Consider the following 22,235-nt stretch of genomic DNA (forward strand, 5'->3'; position numbering starts at 1 on the left):
AGAGGAGTCACTCCACCTGTGAGTGGTGAGAGGAGTCACACCACCTGTGAGTGGTGAGAGGAGTCACTTTGTTGTTCTTCTCCGCCTCCATGTTCCACATTCTTATTCACTCACTGCAGCCGTGGCAACGCCTAAAACTGGATGGGAGGCTGAATGTTGAGTCAGTGTGTCGCCCAGCAACCAGCCTCCATCACCAGCAACCAGCCTCCATCACCAACAAACAGCCTCCATCACCAGCGTATAGCCTCCATCACCAGCAAACAGCCTCCATCACCAACAACCAGCCTCATTCACCAGCAATCAGCCTCCATCACCAGCATATAGCCTCCATCACCAGCATATAGCCTCCTTCACCAGTAAACAGCCTCCATCACCAAAAAACAGCCTCCATCACCAACAACCAGCCTCCTTCACCAGTAAACAGCCTCCATCACCAAAAAACAGCCTCCATCACCAGCAAACAGCCTCCATCACCAGCAACCAGCCTCCATCACCAACAACCAGCCTCCATCAACAACAACCAGCCTCCATCACCAACAACCAGCCTCCATCACCAGCAACCAGCCTCCATCACCAGCAAACAGCCTCTATCACCAGCAAACAGACTCCATCACCAGCAAACAGCCTCTATCACCAGCAAACAGCCTCTATCACCAACAACCAGCCTCCATCACCAACAACCAGCCTCCATCACCAACAACCAGCCTCCATCACCAGCAACCAGCCTCCATCACCAGCAACCAGCCTCCATCACCAGCAAACAGCCTCTATCACCAACAAAGGGAGAAACCCTGAGTGACTGAGGGGCGTGGAGGAAAGCAGCTGGGGCATATTTCACACCTGCCCCATCACAACTTATTCTATTGCCCATTAAAGCAGTTTGAAGCCTTAATGTGTCTTGATTCGTACTGTGTGATGGGCCTTGGGGCTTAAAGGCAGAGTTTAAATCCTGAAGATCGAAGCACAGTGAGCTTCTAATTCACAAGGATGTAACAACTTATGTATCCTACTGCTTCACACACACACACACACACACACACACACACACACACACACACACACACACACACACACACACACACACACACACACACAGGCACATGCACAGACACACACACACACACACACACACACACACACACACACACACACACACACACACACACACACACACACAGGCACATGCACAGACACACACACACACTGTTCCTGAAAGTCTTCTTAAAGCAGCAGTTCAAATGCACACAGGGTTGACATGACCATGACCTGTGAAGCTGCACAAGCTGTTGGTTTGGTTTGGGTTCACACAGATGTTTCTCAGCACAGATGTTTCTGAACTTCACACAAGTCCTTATGAAGATGAAGATGCATTAGTGTAGTATGTTACTATGACATGTTAGTGTAATGTGTTAATGTAACATGTTAGTGTAATGGCATAGTGTGGCATATTAGCATGATGTTTTAGTGCAATGTGTTAGTGTAATGTGATAGTGTAGCATGTTAGCGTGATGTGTGTAGATAAATGTGCTCATGAACAGTTATACAGAAGTGAGGTCCCTGTGTGTGTGCACTAGGCCGCTGTGTGTGTGTGTGTGTGTGTGTGTGTGTGTGTGTGTGATGGAACGTTCTTCACCTCTTCTGTGTCTTGCTGATGATTCTCTGCTTTTCAAGTTTCTAAGTTGAGTTTCATGATATGATTAATCATTTAGCACTGATCCACATTTGTATCCTCTCTTGTCAAGTTAGTAATCAGTGTGCAAGCCAGAGAGAGAGAGAGAGAGAGAGAGAGAGAGAGAGAGAGAGGGGGGGGGAGACTGATTAGCTCCACACACACCCACACACAAACACTCATACACACACACTGGAACACTTGTTTGACTAATTGCTAGGCTCTCCAAAGCTGCATGTTTGTGCTATCTCACTTTTGCTGAAAGCCAGTTGACAAGCAGATGTTACGACATGCCAGTTGTCCTCAGTGTGATTATCTGCCTCTGTATATCTGCTCTCTGTCTGTTTATCCAGATGTGGTGGAAGGTTCTTGTAATGCTGCATTGGCTCTGATGAAAGTTATATTCTTTACGTTAGGGGTCTGGTGTGTGTATTGTCAGATAGACTGTTTTGGGCTCATAAATTCACCCCTTTAATGGATCTTTGGGAAACCCCCTCAGACACACACACACACACACACACAAACACACACACACACACACACACACACACACACACACACACAGCCTTTCATGCTCTCTCTGGAGAGAAGAGTGAGTGCCATTAGCTTGCCCTGATTTTGTTATGGTGTAAAAAGCAACCAGATATTCCATCGTCAGACATCATGACAAGGATTTTGTGCATTTGAGCGTCTCTGGTTCCTTGTGCTCATCTCACTCTCACTCATCTAGCCTGTACCAGAACTGCACACATCACTGGAGAGGAGAGAGAGGGGAGGAGAGAGGAGAGGAGAGCAGAGAGAGGAGAGAGGAGAGGAGAGCAGAGAGAGGAGAGAGGACAGCAGAGAGAGGAGAAAGGAGAGGAGAGAGCAGAGTGGTCCTCAATCTTTCACTTCGCTGGCTGACGTCTTCTGCGTTCCTGAGCAACGCCTCTGAGAGCCCAACGCTTGCTGCCGCACTTGCTAGGGCTCGGGTTAGGGTTTAGGGTTTAGGATTAGGGTTTAGGGTTTATGGTTAGGGTTTAGGGTTAACCCTGCTGCCTCACTCGCTCCATATTAGAAAATTCAAGAACTCTATGTTGGACTTGTCAAAAAACAACTGGCCCCGAACATCAGACCTGTGCTCTCGACATGGCAGCCAAAGGGGCACGTTCTGTTTATAAAAACGCCAAGCAATGTTCAGCCCTGAAATAATTACGTTTTACAGTGACGGAATGTGCCCAGAGTGGAGATGGTGCACAGAGTGGAGATGGTGCACAGAGTGGAGATGGTGCCCAGAGTGGAGATGGTGCACAGAGTGGAGATGGTGCCCAGGGTGGAGATGGTGCCCAGAGTGGAGATGGTGCACAGAGTGGAGATGGTGCCCAGAGTGGAGATGGTGCACAGAGTGGAGATGGTGCACAGAGTGGAGATGGTGTCCAGAGTGGAGATGGTGCACAGAGTGGAGATGGTGCACAGAGTGGACATGGTGTCCAGAGTGGAGATGGTGAGCAGGGTGGAGATGTTGCCCAGGGTAGAGATGGTGCACATATCAGAGATGGTGACCAGAAAGGAGATGGTGACCAGAGTGGAGATGGAGCACAGGGTGGAGATGGTGCCCGGGGTGGAGATGGTGCACACAATGTTTTCTTTGCCACTTTGCGATTTTCCCAGAATCCTCACTCTGGCTTAGCAGCGTGATGGTCCAGCAAGCTTGTGGTGTCGACATCTTAATGACTTTATAAATATTTCAGAATGGTGTCTGCAGTTGACAAAGAGCCTTGAACAACACCACATATGTTTTGTGTGTGGTTTAGACACGAATACGCTGGCATTTGCTTGAGGCACAGCCTCCTGGGGTCGCAAGACCCATTCAGAACCGCAGAGTCGCATATCCGCAGTGAGTAGTCTGTGAGTCTGAGAGTGTGAGTAGTCCTCCCGTCAGCCCACGGTCTGGAGTCGAGAGCACTTCCCCACCACAATGAAGCAGGAGCCAATCAAGTCTCATCTGCAGCCAAGTTCCTTCCCTCCAGAGTTCATTGACTGACTGTGTAACGTAACTCCTGAGCCTGGCACTTCCTCCAGTATCTGCCAAAGATTTCTCAACCATCACCTGTCCTATGTGCTGTTATTAACGCCATCACCTGTCCTATGTGCTGTTATTAACGCCATCACATGTCCTATGTGCTGTTATTAACGCCATCACCTGTCCTATGTGCTGTTATTAACGCCATCACCTGTCCTATGTGCTGTTATTAACGCCATCACCTGTCCTATGTGCTGTTATTAACGCCATCACATGTCCTACGTGCTGTTATTAACGCCATCACCTGTCCTATGTGCTGTTATTAACGCCATCACCTGTCCTATGTGCTGTTATTAACGCCATCACATGTCCTACGTGCTGTTATTAACGCCATCACATGTCCTATGTGCTGTTATTAACGCCATCACCTGTCTTGTCCACTGTAATTAACGCCATTACATGTCCTATGTGCTGTTATTAACACCATCACCTGTTCTGCATGTGGTTAGTAACATAATCACTTGTCATGCATGCTGTTATTAACACCATCACAAGTCATGTGTGATGTTATTATCACCATCACCTGTCCTGCGTGGTTATTATCACCATCACCTGTCCTGCGTGGTTATTAACACCATCACCTGTCCTGCGTGGTTATTAACACCATCACCTGTCATGCACACTGTTATTAACACCATCACATGTCCTGTGTGCTGTTATTAACACTCTTCATGATCTCCAGCACAACTCAGGCTCTCTTCTTTTGCCCTGCTACACACAGACATACAGACATGCATGTACACATATATACATGTACTCACACATACATGTACACATATATACATGTACTCACACATACATGTAGGTACATCAAAGACTCATGGAATAGACAACTGACAACACAATTATATATGCATTGAGGTATGACGAGATAAACACGTCCTGCTCTTACTCGACACACATCTACATACAGTATGTGCTCGTGTGCACATATACACATAAATACATATATGTAAATACATAAGGAAGAATGTTTGGGCTCAGCCCAGATCTCACCCCATATCAAGGTCAAGGGGTTGACTAACTTTGTCAGGATTGCAGAAGTTTACCCATAATTCTGTTTTTGTCACAAACTCTGATTATTGGCATAGGCGTAATCACAGCTAATATAGTGAATGTTGTAGTGAAACCAAGTCTTTACTAAGAGAAACTCCCTCAAGCTTTTCTCCCCCCCCCCCCCCCCCCCCACCCCCCCCCGCTCTCTCTTTCTATCTCATCTTAGAATGAACGAAATTGAAACTATGCACTGAATGAAACTAATGAACCTTGCGGAAAGCAAAATTAGCATTTTGTGTGAATGACTCTCATCAACCTACCGATTTCCTAATAATATGAAAAAGGGAAAATCTGATGTGTCACACATTCACTGAAATTGGCCAGTTATCGCTACAGTGAGAAGATGAGAAAGAGCAAAAGTGCGAAAAAAGAACCCCTTGGTGCAAGAATCACTGCTGCTGATGGTGGTGATGCTCCTCGAAAAGTCAACAGAGCGCTGACACTAGGCAATCCCTAACCCTTAACCTTTGATCCTAACTCTTAACCCTTAACCTTTAACCCTAAGCCTAACTCTAGGGGCTGTAAATGTCTGGAATTTGAGACACTTTATAGAAAGTTGTTCTAGTCATTAAATAAGAGAAAATGTCAGTGTTGTTACAGTGAGGCAATGTGCCAGACATCTCTGACACTGCCGTCTTGATGACTCGAGAAATACATAAAATAGCGAGTATGTCTGTGGTAGAGTGGAGATGGTGTCCAGAGTGGAGATGGTGCCCAGAGTGGAGATGGTGACCAGGGTGGAGATGGTGACCAGGGTGGAGATGGTGTCCCGAGTAGAGATGGTGCACAGAGTGGAGATGGTGACCAGGGGTGGAGATGGTGCACACAGTGTTTTCTCTGCCACTTGGGTGGAAAAGCTCATAGCGATTTTCCCAGAATTCCTCACTCTGGCTTAGCAGCGTGATGGTCCTGCAAGCTTGTGGTGTCAACAACTTAATGACTTTATAAATATTTCACAATGGTGTCTGCAGTTGACAAAGAGCCTTGAACAACACCACATATGTTTTGTGTGTGGTTTAGACACGAATACGCTGGCATTTGCTTGAGGCACAGCCTCCTGGGGTCGCAAGACCCATTCAGAACCGCAGAGTCGCAGATCCGCAGTGAGTAGTCTGTGAGGTGAGTCTTTGAGTCTTTCAGCCCACTGCCCGTGTCAAGAGCACAGGACAGGTAAGAGCAACCTGTGTGTGTGTGTGTGTGTGTGTGTGTGTGTGTGTGTGTGTGTGTGTGTGTGTGTGTGTGTTCAGGGTTTTGTCTGCAGGGTTTTGGACTGCTTTGGACTCCTCATGAGAGCTGACAGGTTCAGTGTCCTGAATCATAACTGCCCTTCACTCTTAACATAGCATTATTTTAGATACACACTAGATTCTCCATCCCTGTCTAATACACCCTGCCCTGCACAGGAGAGAGAGAGAGAGGGAGAGAGAGAGAGAGAGAGAGAGAGAGATAGAGAGATAGAGAAGGGAAGAAAGGAGGGAGAAGGACAGTGATGGGGGGAGGGAGGGGAGACAGGGAAAAAGAGATGAGTACTTGATGTGGGCAGTAGTTTTTAAAAATCTTTCTTTAATGATCTGTGGGTGAAGTCAAGCCCAGCCCTGCCCCCTCTGCCCCTCTGACTGCATTGCTCTGATAGGCCCCAGATAAAGCAAGCTTTCACTGGGCTTATGCAGACGGGGGGGTGGGGGGGGGTGTGAGCAGCTAACAGCCAAATGATTCACACACTCACAGTGTCATTATCACTTTCTTTAGTTTACTTTAATGTTTATTGTGTGTGAGAGAGAGAGATTCATAGAGAGAGATTAATATCTCAGACCTAATTGCAGCATGTGTGTGGGAGGGAAGTGTTGTGTGAGTGGCATCTGTATGAATATGCCACGCTTGATAGAACACACACTGACACACCAAACCAAACCCGAGAAGTAATGGCCATCAAAAACCACTTCATGCTGATAATAATGTGCCCACTGAGGGTTAATTTAATGAAATCTGAATGGGACGTACCATTTGATGGAGCATACCATCTTGAGGGAGGTGACGGATCCTGTTTCCCCATCAGCAGTGTTGGCCTATTCTGCTCCTTAAAGGAACTCCTCACCACTAAGGCAGCATGTATCTTGAGATGGACCAAGGCTGATAAAGATTTTGGGTTTTGCCCAAAATTCTGAGCGATAGAAAGATCTAGAAACAGCCCTGTGGATAAGCACATTTGGTTGGTTATTTTTTCTGAAATGTTTTCTTCAGACATTTCATACACCCTGGTGTTCAAACGTCCACAGAAATGTGTTTTCAGTGGAGAGAAGCTGCCAGCACCAAGCAAGCTGAGTGCTGACCTGGGATCAGAACAAACAGACCCAAATGGGGTACTGACTTGGGATCAGACCAAACAGACCCAAATGGAGTACTGACCAGGGATCTGAACAAACAGACCCAAACGGAGTACTGACCAGGGATCAGAACAAACAGACCAAAACTGAATGCTGACCTGGGATCAGAGCAAACAGACCGAAAGGCTCAAGAAACATCACTGTTTTTCATGTTGACTGAGCATTGTAATTAATGTGAAGTGTCTGATTAATATCTGTTTATTGCCATGGACTAATTCACAAACAATAAACTGATGAATTTAGAGATTTCTTATTCACTTATTGAGAAATGGAAGCTCTTTCATTCTCTATCTCTCTCTGGTAGAGTGTGTCACACAAAGTGAAAGTCAAGTGCTGTCTCTACAATGTTACTGTTACACTGCTGGTCTCTGCCTCTACAGTGTTACACTGCTGGTCTTTGTCTCTACAGTATTACTGTTACATTGCTGGTCTCTGTCTCTGCAGTAATACACTGCTGGTCTGTCTCTACAGTGTCAGTGATACACTGCTGGACTCTGTCTCCACAGTGTAACTGTTACACTGCTGGTCTCTGTCTCTGCAGTTACTGTTACACTGTTGGTCTCTGTCTCCACTATGTTACAGTTACAGTGCTGGTCTCTGTCTCTACAGTGTTACTGTCATACTGCTGGTCTCTGTATCTACAGTGTTCACAGCATCTGGTCTTTGTCAGTGTCGTTATGTGATTAATATCAGTCACTGTGAGCTGATTGTTCACATATGAATATCTAGTCTTGTTTTTGTTTTTTTCTAGAAAATAATTTTAAATTGCAAATTGCTATTAAACAACAAAAATTAACATTCTTTCACTTGTAGCCATCTACCAATCTCTGACATCGATCTGAAGAACATTCCCCTCACTCCTCAACAGAGAATTCTGTCAGCTGTGTGATGTTTGAGGGGGTTCTTGCATGTACAGCCTGTTTAAAATCACTCCACAGCATCTCAGTGGGTTTAAGATCTGGACTTTGACTTGGCCATTCCACTCTCCACCAGTACTTTACTGGTCGCGGATTTACTGGTATGTTATTGGGCATCGTCATATCACAGTTGTTTTGAATCAACTTTGCGGATGGTGGAATGGCTGATGTCCATTTACCAGACTCATAAGCAGCCACAATCTTCTTTCTGAGGGCCTCAGAAAGGGATTTGACCAAGGTAATCACTCTCACTTCAACAGTCAAACTAGTTTTCTGAGGTTTAAATAGGGCAAGCCTTGTTCAGCATTCTGGGTAACGATGTTCTGATCATGTGCACCTGATGTGATACACCTGTGTGTGATCTTCACTATTGGGACAACTTTATATGCATGACTTGTCAGTCTTGCACTTCATGATCTTGACTGACAGGAAACAAGGAAATCTGATTCTCATTAACATGTATTTGTCTCTTTTTTTTTTTGAGTAAGTTTGCTAAGGTTAGGTTTCAGTGTGTTATATACAGACATCTGTATGCATGTGTGTGTGTATGTGTGCCTGTGTGTGTGTGTATGGCTCATGGTATTCCTCAGGCAGAAGAGAATACGTTTTTCACCTGTGTATATGTGTGTGTGTGTGTGTGTGTGACGTCCTGGACCCCGGCCCTCTCGATTACCAATGTTCTGACCATCCCCTGCTTTCTTGTTGCAAAATGTTTCTGCATGAATAATGACTGTCTGGAAGGCTGCTGCATGTGTGTGTGTGTGTGTGTGTGTGTGTGTGTGTGTGTGTTGTTTGTGTGTGTTTATGCGCATGTGTGTACACAGCCCCTCCAGCACATATCCACAGGGATCCGTCTGGAAAGAGTACTGCATGCTGCTGTGGCTAACCACGCTTCAGCCATGCTGAGGCCAAACCCACAGTCCTAACTACGGCAACCTAGCAGGAAGCCTTTTGTAAATTATCATAATGCAAATGAGATGCTAATCCACCTCTCTTTGATCCTGTTTAAGGTCAGCCACAGTTTAGCACAGATGGGTGAGGTGTCAACAGGATTGTTAAAGTCTTTATTTAGTATGAAAGTCAGGCAGACTAGGTGTTACTGTATTCTACTGTAAGGGGTAATAATGTATTTTACTGTACAGTACTGTGTTGGGTAATAGTTTGTGTATTTTACTGTACAGTACTGTGTTGGGTAATAGTTTGTGTATTTTATTGTACCCTACTGTAGCAGACAATTGCATGTGGATTTTACCTACTTTAACATATACAGTATATGTCTGACTTACATACTACTATACTGGCTTACTTACTACTATACTGGCAACTGGCAACAAATTACTATGAAATCTACTGGTACAGTAGAGTGGTTAGCCATTGAGTTTATTTATACAATTCTCAAGTGTAGATCTGTTTTAAACATGCTGTTCTGTTTAGGTTGAAATTTCATCTAGTTGGTTTGCCGTTGTATTTAGGACACGCTGAGTGAACTGACGGATGGGGGGGGGGGGGGGGGGGGGGGGGGTCACCTGGTTCATGGGGGCGACGAGACACTGCAACATGAGCAGAGCCATGGAAAAGCGCTGTGTCATGGCCCTTACCCGGACACACTGCTGCTGGGCTGTAAATGGCCTGGTTTGAACCCCCCACCCCACCTGCCCCTGACGCCTCCAGCCTCACCACTGTTGGGGCAGGAATGTCAGAGGTCAGAGGGGCTGTGGGTGTGATATTGTTGTCTCTGTCAGGTCAAATGTGAGCAGGGCAAAGGAGCAACCGATCCTGGAATTGCTGGATAACCCTGCCATGATTGGTTAAATTCAGCACACGAGCACACAGCCGTCTCTCTCCCAAGGACCGCAGACCCCAAAGGTCTAATGAAGATCTAACGAGGGTCTAATGAAGGTCTAACGAGGGTCCTGCTGCACTGGGCCACAAGAGATAGGGCCCAGGGGACATGAGGAACAACTCTAGAAAGAGCCCAGATTTCTCTAGAAAGAGCCCTGATTAGTTGTGCCAGACTCGTGGCTGAGGAGACACATACAGCTCTCTCATTTACCACTAAGTCGTTGCCATTAAACTGACAAGTTAGCATTCTCACTGACCCAAAAGAGACATGTTCATACGTGTTCATATGTGTTTATATGTGTTCATACATGTTTATAAGCATTCATATGTGTTCATGTGTTTATATGTGTTCATACATTTATTCGCATTCTTACGTGTTTATACGTGTTCATACATGTTTATATGCATTCATATGTGTTTATATGTGATCATACGTGTTCATGCATGTTCATACGTGTTTATATGCATTCATATGTGTTTATATGTAATCATACGTGTTCATGCATGTTTATACGTGTTTATATGCATTCATATGTGTGTATATGCGATCGTACGTGTTCATGTGTGTTCATATGTGTGTATATGTGATCATACGTGTTCATGTGTGTTCATACATGTTTATATGCATTCATATGTGTGTATATGCGATCGTACGTGTTCATGTGTGTTCATATGTGTGTATATGTGATTGTACGTGTTCATGTGTGTTCATATGTGTGTATATGTGATCATACGTGTTCATGCATGTTCATACGTGTTTATATGCATTCATATGGGTGTATATGTGATCATACGTGTTCATGTGTGTTCATACATGTTGTCCTGGTGCACCTGTGTTTGCTCTCAATGTTCTACACTTGGTAATTCACTTTAATCATTTTAACCACTTTAAGTGACATTTGTTCATTCATCAGAGTAGATCTGATCACAAAGTCCTGCGTTTGCCGTATCTGGGAACACAGACCCTGTACATAGGAGAGCTAATAGCACAGCAGGGGCTGCCTCAGTCAGTGATGGTGTCACGCACACACCTCCCACAGGACAGTTTAGAGGCAGCAGGACTATTGCGCATGCTTCCCACGGGACAGTTTAGAGGCAGCAGGACTATCACTGTCCTGTAACTCCACCCGCCACCAGGGAGACGCCAGCCTCTCTGTCCCCCCCCCCCCGTCAGAACAGCCAGAAGGCTGGTGGCACATGGCTGTTCCCATGTCTCCCCCCTCTCAGTGCATCGCTGATCTTCAGCATTAGTTCAGCAGTTCGTTTTGCAGCAGTGTGCCCTGATGCACTGAGCCAGGCCATGTACACACGCACACACACAGTGTGTGTGTGTGTTAGTGTGTGTGGCTGAGCAGTCAGATGATCTCCATACTGGGACCCTTTGTGATACCCGTGTCCACTGGGAAGGCCCTCACTGTCCCCTCACTGTTCCCTCACTGTCCCCTCACTGTCCCCTCACTGTCCTTTCACTGTCCCCTCAATGTCCTTTCACTGTCCCCTCACTGTCCCCTCACTGTTCCCTCACTGCTCAACTAGGGCCTTAATATGGAGCATGTATTTTAACACACCTGAAACCTGAGTGTGTTTATTTATTCATACTGAAGCGTCTCCGAGAGCCAATTTCGTCAGGGGATTTCTCTCTCTCCCCTTCTCTCTATCGACTAACTCTATCCACTTTCTCACTCCCACTTTCTCTCCTCTTAACCACACTATCTCTCTCTCTCTATCCCCCTCTCAACCAGACTCTCTCCCTCTCTCTTCCTCTCTACTCTGGTTCAGAGGGGCAGCAACATCTAGTGGTCTTTAAGGAAGGGTCAGGGTTAGTGTTAGGGTTGGTGTTAGGGGTAGTGTTAAAGTTAGGGGTTGGATTAGGGATTTTTGTATAAACACACTATATTTACCTCTTGATTTTGGATGGGTTTCCTAAACTATCAGACTGAACTGAAAACATCATTAGTAATCTAGGTTTCATGTTTTTATTGATTCATTTTTTTATTGAATCTTGCTAATAAGTGATTAAACTGCTGAGGTTACAGGCAGAAGCACAGCAGTTGTTGTGTTAGTGTTCAGAGTTTAATGAATCACTTCAAAATGAAACCTGTCAACAGTATTGGCACAGTAATCGCACACCTGTCACAGGCTGTGACTTCTCACTGCTTACCTGCACAACCATGGCAGCTGCAGCCAACACTATGAGAAATGGACTGCTCTCTGTGAGCTGTGTGCTTGTGGTGATCAGTGGAGGTGTGTGTGTGTGTGTGTGTGTGTGGGGGGGGGGGGGGGGGGGGGGGGGGCAGATCAGGTCAATCCATCTTTGTGGCCTCAACTCCTGGTCCAGTGTGTGTGGCATGGTGCTGTGATGGGTTTGGTGTGGATGAGTTCCGGTGGCCTGGACAGAGGCCTCCACCACGCTGGACACCTTTCAGAAGAACTGGAATGTCAGGCTATGTCATCCAACATCCTCACAAACTTCACTAATCTTCTTCTGACCAGAAGGGTACAAAATTGCACACATACTCTGTAATCTTCTGGATTTCCACAATTCCTGAAATGTTCTTTGTTGAGTGATCCTTCATGGCGTGTTGATACTTCATAGTGTGTTGTGTCTTCATGGCATTTTGAGTGATCCTTCAATGTGTGTTGATCCTTCATGGCGTGTTGAGCGATCATCCATGGCATGTTTAGTGATCCTTCATGGTGTGTTGAGTGATCCTTTGTGGTGTGTTGAGTTATCCTTCATGGCGTGTTGAGTGATCCTTTGTGGTGTGTTGAGTGATCCTTCATAGCGTGTTGAGTGATCCTTCATGGTGTGTTGAGTGATCCTTCATGGCGTGTTGAGTGATCCTTCATGGCGTGTTGAGTGATCCTTCATGGCGTGTTGAGTGATCCTTCATGGTGTGTTGAGTGATCCTTCATGGCGTGTTGAGTGATCCTTCATGGCGTGTTGAGTGATCCTTCATGGTGTGTTGAGTGATCCTTCATGGCGTGTTGATCTTTTTGACTTAGACCGAGTTTTGTTTGCTTGTGTATTTGGGAGGAAGAGTGGTTTCTCACTGCAGTCACCTCTCACACACACACACACACACACACACACACACACACACACACACACACACACACACACACACACACACACACGTTATCAAGTGCAGCAGACGTCTGGAGCCCTCCAGCTGTCAGTTCAGCTCTGTGTGATTGACAGTGCTGTGGTCCGGCCCGCCGGTAATCTGTGCAGGATTCCCATTCTCAGCAGCTGGGCTCTGCGGAGCGTCGCTAAATTTATCTGCCTGCTTCATCATGGCCTGATAGACTCCTGAGTCTTCAGGAAACCTTTTTGGAAGCCATTACGGTCTTTTGAGCTCCAGCACCCTTTTCTCCCAGCTTGTGAAATCATCCCAGTTCCACTTGAGCAGCAGGTTGAAGAGTTGGGCCCTTCTCCTAGAACAGACCCATATGTGGAGCTGCCAGACCAGTCCAGAGAGATCACAGGACAGTCTGACTGAGTAGAGATCTCCACCAGACCAGCAATCGTGACGTTAGTGCTCCTCTTTATGATGCAGTCAGGCATTTCTGCAGGCCTTTTGGACTAAGATAATATGTCTACTGTCTTACATTGTTTTATATTGATGCTTTGAGTTTGGTAGCCGCTCTGGGTACAGTGGATGTGTGGTGCTGGTACAGGAGGGGACTATGTTGGGCTAGACATACTGACCTGCACAAGAATCTTTCAGACATTTTCACATTGTTCCGAATGCATTACGTTAGGGATGGTTAGAGTTCCGGTTAAACTGAGTGCCTCATTTGCACATTATTCTGTATGCCTCATGGTATACAGTTGTTCTTAGGGGACAACATTTAATAAATACTGTAAACAGCTGTAGTGCAAGATAACTGAGCAGATGCATGGTGGACTACATCAGAGAAAAACATTTTACAGATGAGAGCAGACTCAAAAAAGTCAAACAGGCAGAGATCTGAAAACAGATAATACCAAACCATGCAAAACCCAAAGGGCAAATCTATGACAGAAATATAACAATCCACGATGCTAATAAGTCACTAATAGAGGTAACAGGTAAAGGAACAGTGCTTAACACAGACTTAACACTATCTCACCAAGAGAGATCTGTTCGAGGACCAGGGCACTGAGCTTCACAGTTTAAAGGCTGATTTGGGCAGCTACTGGAAGTCTGTGAAGGTGGAGTGATGTGTGAACTTTGGATGGTGAAGACTAGCTGTTTTGGTTCTGTTGGAGAGGTCTGATGACCCACAGAACACCAGCAAGTGGAAAGTCGTAGTTGAGCTTTGAGGTGTTGAGAGACTGCACAAGCACCTGTGTAGCTTCCTGTGAGAGAAAAGGCTGAATCCTTTGTATGTTACAAAGGTGAAATCTACAAAACCAGGACAGATTTGAAACAAGATGAGAACATCAACTGTTTTGGGTCATATTACACATGACCCAAATCTAAACACATTAATTATGACACATGACCCAAACCTAAAGACCATATTACACACTACCCAAAATTTACACACTATTACACATGACCAAAACTTAAACACCTTATTGCACATGCAAACTATAAATGCGCAACTCATGGTTGCTTAGACAATGGTGTTTACAGAGAGTCATGAAATCAGCATTTTCTTAAGCCAAACTACAAATCCTTCACACATGCTATCTGCCCCAGTGACAAAGACTCTCATTTATCATTAGTAACGCTTACATAGTTTTCACATACCCAAGGATGTGCACAGCGTACTCTCAACCAGAAACCACAGCTCCTGGGGGACGGGATCAGCCACAAGAACCCCTTCTTCACCCAGGACAGATCAGCATCCATCATGGAGCATGCAGGCATTCACACACAATTTACAGCAGCAAACACACCATACCTCCATGTTTAGGGACTATGGGAGGAAACTGGAGACACCAGAAGCCAGAGAGGCAAACATGCTATCCACCCAACATGCTAAACCCCAAACATGTTAAACCCCAAACATGCTATCCACCCAACATGGTAAACCCTAAACATGCTATCCACCCAACATGCTAAACCCCAAACATGTTAAACCCCAAACATGCTATCCACCCAACATGGTAAACCCTAAACATGCTATCCACCCAACATGCTAAACCCCAAACATGTTAAACCCCAAACATGCTATCCACCCAACATGGTAAACCCTAAACATTCTATCCACCCAACATGCTAAACCCCAAACATGTTAAACCCCAAACATGCTATCCACCCAACATGCTAAACCCCAAACATGTTAAACCCCAAACATGCTATCCACCCAACATGCTAAACCCCAAACATGTTAAACCCCAAACATGCTATCCACCCAACATGCTAAACACCAAACATGCTATCCACCCAACATGCTAAACCCCAAACATGCTATCCACCCAACATGCTAAACCCCAAACATGCTATCCACCCAACATGCTAAACCTAAAACATGCTAATCATCAAACATCTTATACCCCAAACATGTTAACCGCCAAACGCACTAAACCCAAAACATGCAATCAAACATCCTATACCCCAAACATGTTAACCACCAAATGTACTAAACCCAAAACATGCTAAGCACCAAAGATGCTTACCCCAAACCCCTAAGCTGTCCACCATGCTGCGCAATTTGTCATGTAGCAGACAACACAATCATCCATTGTCCACAAATCATTTTGTTTTGCTGAATCTCATGCTGTGATGTTATTGGCTAAAGATGTGAATATGTCCCACTCCCTGCTCCTCTACGCCTCCCAGCTCCAAGTTCAGTTCAGTTCACAAACACAACCGTCCCTACGGTGACATCTGACGACTGACACATCCATGCAGGCTTTCTTTTACACTTCCCGTTTGCTGTACACACGACTGATTTTGATTATTTTCATTAGTTTTTTTAGGGGACAAGCCCAAACCAAGACGTCTGCGGAGTAACGTGGATGAGTCCTGTCCAGTGGAGTGACCTGATTGACTCACTCTTTTTATTTTATTTTTTCCAGGTTATTGATATTAAGGAGAAGCTGAAAAAGGCCAAGAGGTTCTGGTCAGCATTGCCAGAGGACATCTGCACCCAGGAGACAGTGAGCACGTCCGACAGTGAGCAGTGTTGGAACAGTCACGCCAAAGGAAGGCAAGGCTCACACACACACACACACACACACACACACACACACACACACACACACACACACACACACACATGTCCTGTTTACATCACCTCTGTATCCTGCGTGTCCTGAGGATGACCTCACATCAGTCCCAAAAAGCAGTTTGAACACGAATGTTTGAGGCAGTTGCCAGTAATGTAAGAAATCCTGAAACCAATTATAACAATGGGATTTAATCTAATCCACAAGAAAACTGAAACCCCCCCCTTCTCGCACTGTGTGGGTTATACCAGGCTGAACTGGGTTGCCAGGTATGCAGCACTAAATGGTGACACTCCCTAAAATTCCAGTTTAGAGCATCTGAGATTGCAAGGCGGGTCTGGTGAGAAGCCTTGGGCAGGACAGTGGAGGCGTGGCAGGAGGGAGCGTCTCCATTTGAGACGCCTCCCTGGATCTCCACCATGGGCCTGATTTGCTGAGGGGAAGGGTACAGGGGATGAGGGTTCATTTCCATTTGGAATGGAATCAGGTCACTTTGTTACTTTCAGAAATTGAAATTGAGTCCCAGAAGTGCAGGGTTTTAAAGGAGAGACTGAGATGCAGATACAAGCAGTGGCCCGTACAGGGTGCAGAATATAGAACATGTTGATATGTCTGGTACAAAGCTAACTGGAGGAGTTTTCTGTCTCTCTCTCTACCTCACTCCCCCTCTCTCTCTCTGCCCACCCCAGCCTCTCTCCTTTCCTCCTTTCATCTAGTGCATGTCAGTCATTGTGTCAGCTCACTCTGCCTGTCAGGCTGGTCTCCCACCCCTCCGCCTCTCAAGGGTGGTGCCCATCAGCACCAGATGGTGTGGTGGAACACAGCTTCACCCTCAGAAGGGTCTCACCATGAAAATGAGCCTTGCACCAAAACTGAATTTGAGGCCAGCCATTTGTGTGTTTTCATAACATGTCCAAGCTCTTGTCTCTGTGTGTGTGTGTGTGTGTGTGTGTGTGTGTGTGTGTGTGTGTGTGTGTGTGTGTGTGTGTGTGTGTGTGTGTGTAATTGGAGTGTGTGTTAAGAGTTGGAGCAGAATGATTTTAGGTCACACTTTGTTTTCTCATATCTCATCGGTTTTTTGTGGGATCAGTTCTCGGTAGATCTCTTATTAGAGAATTATTCCCCAGAACACAGATTCTATTTGGCAAGCATGAAAAACATTTTAAAACTCAAAGAGCACCATTAGTCCAAAAGCCTCCACTTAAAGCTGCAATCAGGTACAAACCACCTTTAGCAAACTGCAAATAAGAGCCTAAACACAGCAGTGTATAATGCAGCAGTGTATAGTACATCAGTGTATAATGCAGCAGTGTATAGTACATCAGTGTATAATGCAGCAGTGTATAGCAATGTATGGTAGTCAGGAACAGGCAGGAAGTGGGTTTATGTTTTAGAGGCTGTGGGATCCTGTACCTTTTCTCAATATTAAAGGGATTTGTGGAGGAAGTTCATTTTAGCTGTCAGATGAGAATCTACTGCACAGAGGTGGATAGTTCAAGCCTCAAAAGTAAATCATCTCCATAGTTTTGATCCAGCCACCTGACTGAGCTGATCAACTCAAGCCCAGCAGGTTGAATGAATCAGTGAATGCAGCTGGGTGACACCAAACCTCGGACTGAACCTTTCTGTTGCCGGATCGGGTCCCTGTGTGCAGGTACTTCCCGGAGGTGGTGAAGGACGCTTGGCCAACCAGCTGAGTAACCCGGAAGTGGAGGTGGACATCACGCGGCCGGACACCTTCATCCGCCAGCAGATCATGGCCCTCAGGGGTGATGACCAACAAGCTCCGCAGTGCTTATAACGGCAATGACGTGCTGTTCCCAGATTCCAGTGAGTTGCCCTGGGAAGGTTGTTGGCAGAGTCACAACCACCAACCACACTGCACCAATAACATTGCGCCAATCACACCACTAACAATCACTTTACACCAAACAAATTGCGCCAATCAAATTACTCCAATTACTTTGCACCAGCCTTTGCACTATAACAGTCAGTAATTATGCTCCTGCACAGTTCTCCCAGGTGTTTGGATTGTGAGGTCAGAGATAAGGCGGGGGGCTTGTGGGTAGGGTTGTGATGCTACTTCCTGTTCCCATCCTGCAGGTGACGAGGGTAGTGGGTCAGGCAGCGGTAGTGGCTGTACAGATGGCTGTACCACTGCTGAACTCCATTTCCCACAAAGCACAGAGGCGCCGATGGCGGGAGCGGACCAGAGTGATCCCCGGCCGGCCACGGGCAGGGCAGCCCGGACAGGCCCCGCCTCCTCATTGCTCTCATTGGCTGCCGCGCTGGCTGTCGTCACCCTGACGGTGTGCTGGAGATAATGGCTGCCCTGCAGGGGGGTTGGGGGGAGGGGGTTGGCCAGACACAGACTCCTTTGGACGCAGATCCTACCACATGATTAGCCCCTCCCCCACCTGAGTAGGTGGAGCTTTGAATGGAAACGCTTGGGAGTAAAAACCTCATGGAGAGAAAGTGAGGCCAAACATGGAGTGTATGAGAGAGAGAGAGAGAGAGAGAGAGGGAGAGAGAGAGCTCTGCATCCTGCTTGTTCCAAAGATTTCCGTGGTGCAGTTCTGAAGCAGCTTCACCTCCACCTGTTACTTACCCCTCCCATCCAGCCCCCCTCCAACCTCTTTCCCCCAAAACAAAGAGAAACCCCCCCCCCCCCCAAACAGACCCCCCCAGACTCCATCCACAGGGGTCGGACCCCAGAGAATGTGGCAACATGCCTCCATTTCCTTTCACTGAGGTACTTGATTAGAAAAGAAAAAAGAAATTTAAGTAAAATCTTTTTTTTTTTACTCTTTGAGAACCTGAAGAGTCTGATGCTTAAGTGGTCGACCTTCTCCACACTGACATGAGAAGAGTTAGGGTTAAGGTTAGGGTTAGGTGTTAGTTTTAGGGTTTAGGTGTTAGGGTTTAGGTTAACCCTAACCCTAAATCTTCTCCACACTGACTCAAGAAGAATGAGAGTGATGGAAGAGAAAGATGAAGAGGAGAGTGGTGGAAGAGAAAGATGAAGAGGAGAGTGGTGGAAGAGAAAGATGAAGAGGAGAGTGGTGGAAGAGAAAGATGAAGCACAGCCTGGAAGTCTTGCTCTTCTGTGCCACTGTGAACACAACGCCATCAGGGTGCGCATTAATGTCAGCGTTAACTCCTCCTGCTTTTGATTTTGTCCATTGGACATTTTGATGGTTATAGGTTATAGGTTTCTGACTGTACGTTAACTGTACGTTACCCAAACATCAATACATGCTTCAATACTTTAGAGGGATTTCACATATTACATGTTTTTTTTTTCTTATAAAGGAAAATTATTTATTTATATTTCTAATATAATTCTTTATTTTGGCTTTTACCAATTAGCACCTTTGACCTGAAAAGCAAGCTCATATGTAACACACAGCTTTCATAACACATGATGTTTTATTTCTTCCTGTCGGTTCAGTTTATTTTCTGCTCATACATTATTCTCCAATTAAATTGAATGTCAGTATCAGAAACACTGAGTGAGGTCACAACCTCAGAGCCAAACAGCAAAGCTGAAAGCCAATCACAGAGATAATCAGGCAGGCAGAGTGATCCTGCACCTGTGTGTGTGTGTGTGTGAGTGAGAGAGAGAGAGAGAGAGAGAGAGAGAGAGAGAAAGAGAGAGAGAGAGAGAGAGAGAGAGAGAGAGAGGGGCCGTCTGCTCAGTACTTTACTCCAGGCTCATCAGTAAGGGAAAAACAAAAAAAAGCATTTTCTCTAGCAGTGACCCCCACAAAACATAAAACCCACCCCAGGCCCTCCTGAAACAGTAAAACCCCACCCCCACTCTTTACTGAGACCCACCCCCACTCTCTACAGAGGCCACCCCCACCCTCTACTGTGACCACTCCCACTCATGCCCCACCCCCACATCTCTACTTCCTCTTCTTCATGTCTTCTTTGTCTTTTTCACTTGCATGATTTTTTTGGGGGTCCTTAGAGATGACAACTCCTTGAAGGTGGAGTTGACATCTGTAATTATCAACGTTCCCACTCGGATAACTACCATTATACTATGTGTGAAACACCCGTACACCTGTGTATACTGAACACCTGTACACCTGTTTTTATTGCACGCGTGTACCTGATTCACATTCTCATGTTGAACACCTGTATACGTGTGCTGAGTACCTGTACACATGAGTATGCTGAACACCTGTACACCTGTGTGTGTGTGTATGTCTGTTGAACACCTGTACACGTGTGTGTGCTGAACACATGTACACCTGTGTCTTGAACACCTGCACAGGTGTTTACCACCTGTTCACATGTGCATGTTGAACACCCGTTCACATATGTATTGAACACCTGTTCAACATGCACATGTGTACGGTGTTCAATACACATGTAAACAGGTGTACAATACACATGTGAACACCTGTACGTGATCCATGTGCTCACCACATGATCAATTCCACTCATGATGCAACCTTGTTCAGTTCACTTCACCAACAAGGTGAAGTGTAGAGAAGGTTAGGATTAGGATTGGGATTAGGGTTAGGGTTAGGGTTAAGGTTAAGGTTAGGGGTAGTGTAGATGACATGAAATGAATGTAAAGGCTGGAACCTCAAGTGATTCCCTTAACACATTTCACCTGCAGCGTGAGCTGGCCTGTGAAGGGGGTTCAGAGGTCATGGGGAAAAAGGGAAGATCATGTACTGGCTCCGCCCACTGAACTTCATACAGGCGACACAACCAAGAACCGAGAGAGAGAGAGAGAGAGAGAGAGAGAGAGAGAGAGAGAGAGAGAAAGAGAGAGAGAGAGAGAGAGAATGGGAAAGAGAGAGATAGAGAGGGAGAGAGGGAGAGGCAGAGAGCATACCTAAAGATACAGGTGAGCTCTTTTGTACTCTGATGGAGAGAGAGAAACAAGAAGGAAGTGAGATGGTGACACTTGGGGTCCAGAACGGCTCACTGTTGCATCACGGCAACTCGGCACGAGAGTGCTTACCGTGAGAACTCCTGCACTTAGATCACTGCCACCACCACATCTTCCCTCCACCCAACAAGCTTCTTCCCTCTCATCACCCCCACCTCCCTGCTCCCTTCCCCAGGCCTGAGTGACCCTGTGCTGGACCGAGGACACACCAGGCTTCAGTGACCCTGTGGAACACTTCTGTGTGAAGACTTGCTCCCCTCAAAGCTAGATCACTAGCATAAACTGTTGGGGACAGTTAGTCAGTAACATTTACAAATATACATATATATAAATATAATATAAAATAAGAAAATAAATTATGAATTGCTTGTGTTTGGTTTTGTGTTTCTGTTCCACGTTGCACTTTGATCTCAAGTTCCATATGTCGATGCTTACCGATTATGTAAAAGTGTCAACGTTTACATGTAAAGCAGTATGTCCCTCTGTGGAACATTTACATGTAAAGCTGTACGTCCCTCTGTGGAACATTTACATGTAAAGCTGTACGTCCCTCTGTGGAACATTTACATGTAAAGCTGTACGTCCCTCTGTGGAACGTTACATTTGGTGGAGGGTTGTGGGGGGCGTTTTACACTGCAGTACAACGCTTCAAGCCGGGGGGGCCTGGGGACACAGAGAGAGCATTGCGTGCTAGCAAACATGCCTTACTAAATGTTGCTTTTGTTTTGTTTCCCCCCCCCCCAAAAAAAACAAACAAACAAAAAAGAAGAAAAATGGACTGCATATGTGGATTTTGTTACTCTCTCTTCTATGAAAGGGTGAAAATAAAATAAAGACATTTTATACGAAAAGCTGCTGTTATTTCTCCTGTCTTTTGTTTTAAGAGGACTGGCTGTTCGGTATCGCAGTCACTTCCTGTTAGTGAAGTAACTGACCATTTTAATTCATTTATTTATTCACCTATTATCTGATTATTAGTATGCTAATTAACCAAAGACAAATCACAATGTTCATAATGCTCCAGCAGCTGACTGGAGGAGGAGCCAGGGAATGGCTCCACCCCCCAAGTCAGGACAGCACCCACCATGTCAGGCTTCACCAGGGATGCAGACAGACGTCTACCACACCTCCCGGGCCTCAGGAACGAACGTGGAGATAAGCGTGGAGATATGCATTTGTTTACGGCTGAGATAAGGCTCCGGCCAATCAGATGACATTTAGGCTTCT

General features: G+C 45.9%; 1 protein-coding gene across 1 annotated transcript in view; it reads left to right on the forward strand.

The window, feature by feature from the left end:
- gpc6a (glypican 6a) overlaps nt 1-21,660 on the forward strand; it is a 172,250-nt gene extending 150,590 nt beyond the window's left edge. Inside the window, 5 exon segments of the mRNA XM_077023214.1 lie at nt 15,947-16,077; nt 17,751-17,773; nt 17,776-17,864; nt 17,866-17,926; nt 18,200-21,660. Of these exon segments, the coding sequence (XP_076879329.1) occupies nt 15,947-16,077; nt 17,751-17,773; nt 17,776-17,864; nt 17,866-17,926; nt 18,200-18,420 (525 nt within the window). The 3' untranslated portion in view covers nt 18,421-21,660.
- Nucleotides 21,661-22,235: the final 575 nt, after the last annotated feature.

Source organism: Brachyhypopomus gauderio, chromosome 12 (genome assembly GCF_052324685.1).
Source record: "Brachyhypopomus gauderio isolate BG-103 chromosome 12, BGAUD_0.2, whole genome shotgun sequence".
NCBI lineage: Eukaryota > Metazoa > Chordata > Actinopteri > Gymnotiformes > Hypopomidae > Brachyhypopomus > Brachyhypopomus gauderio.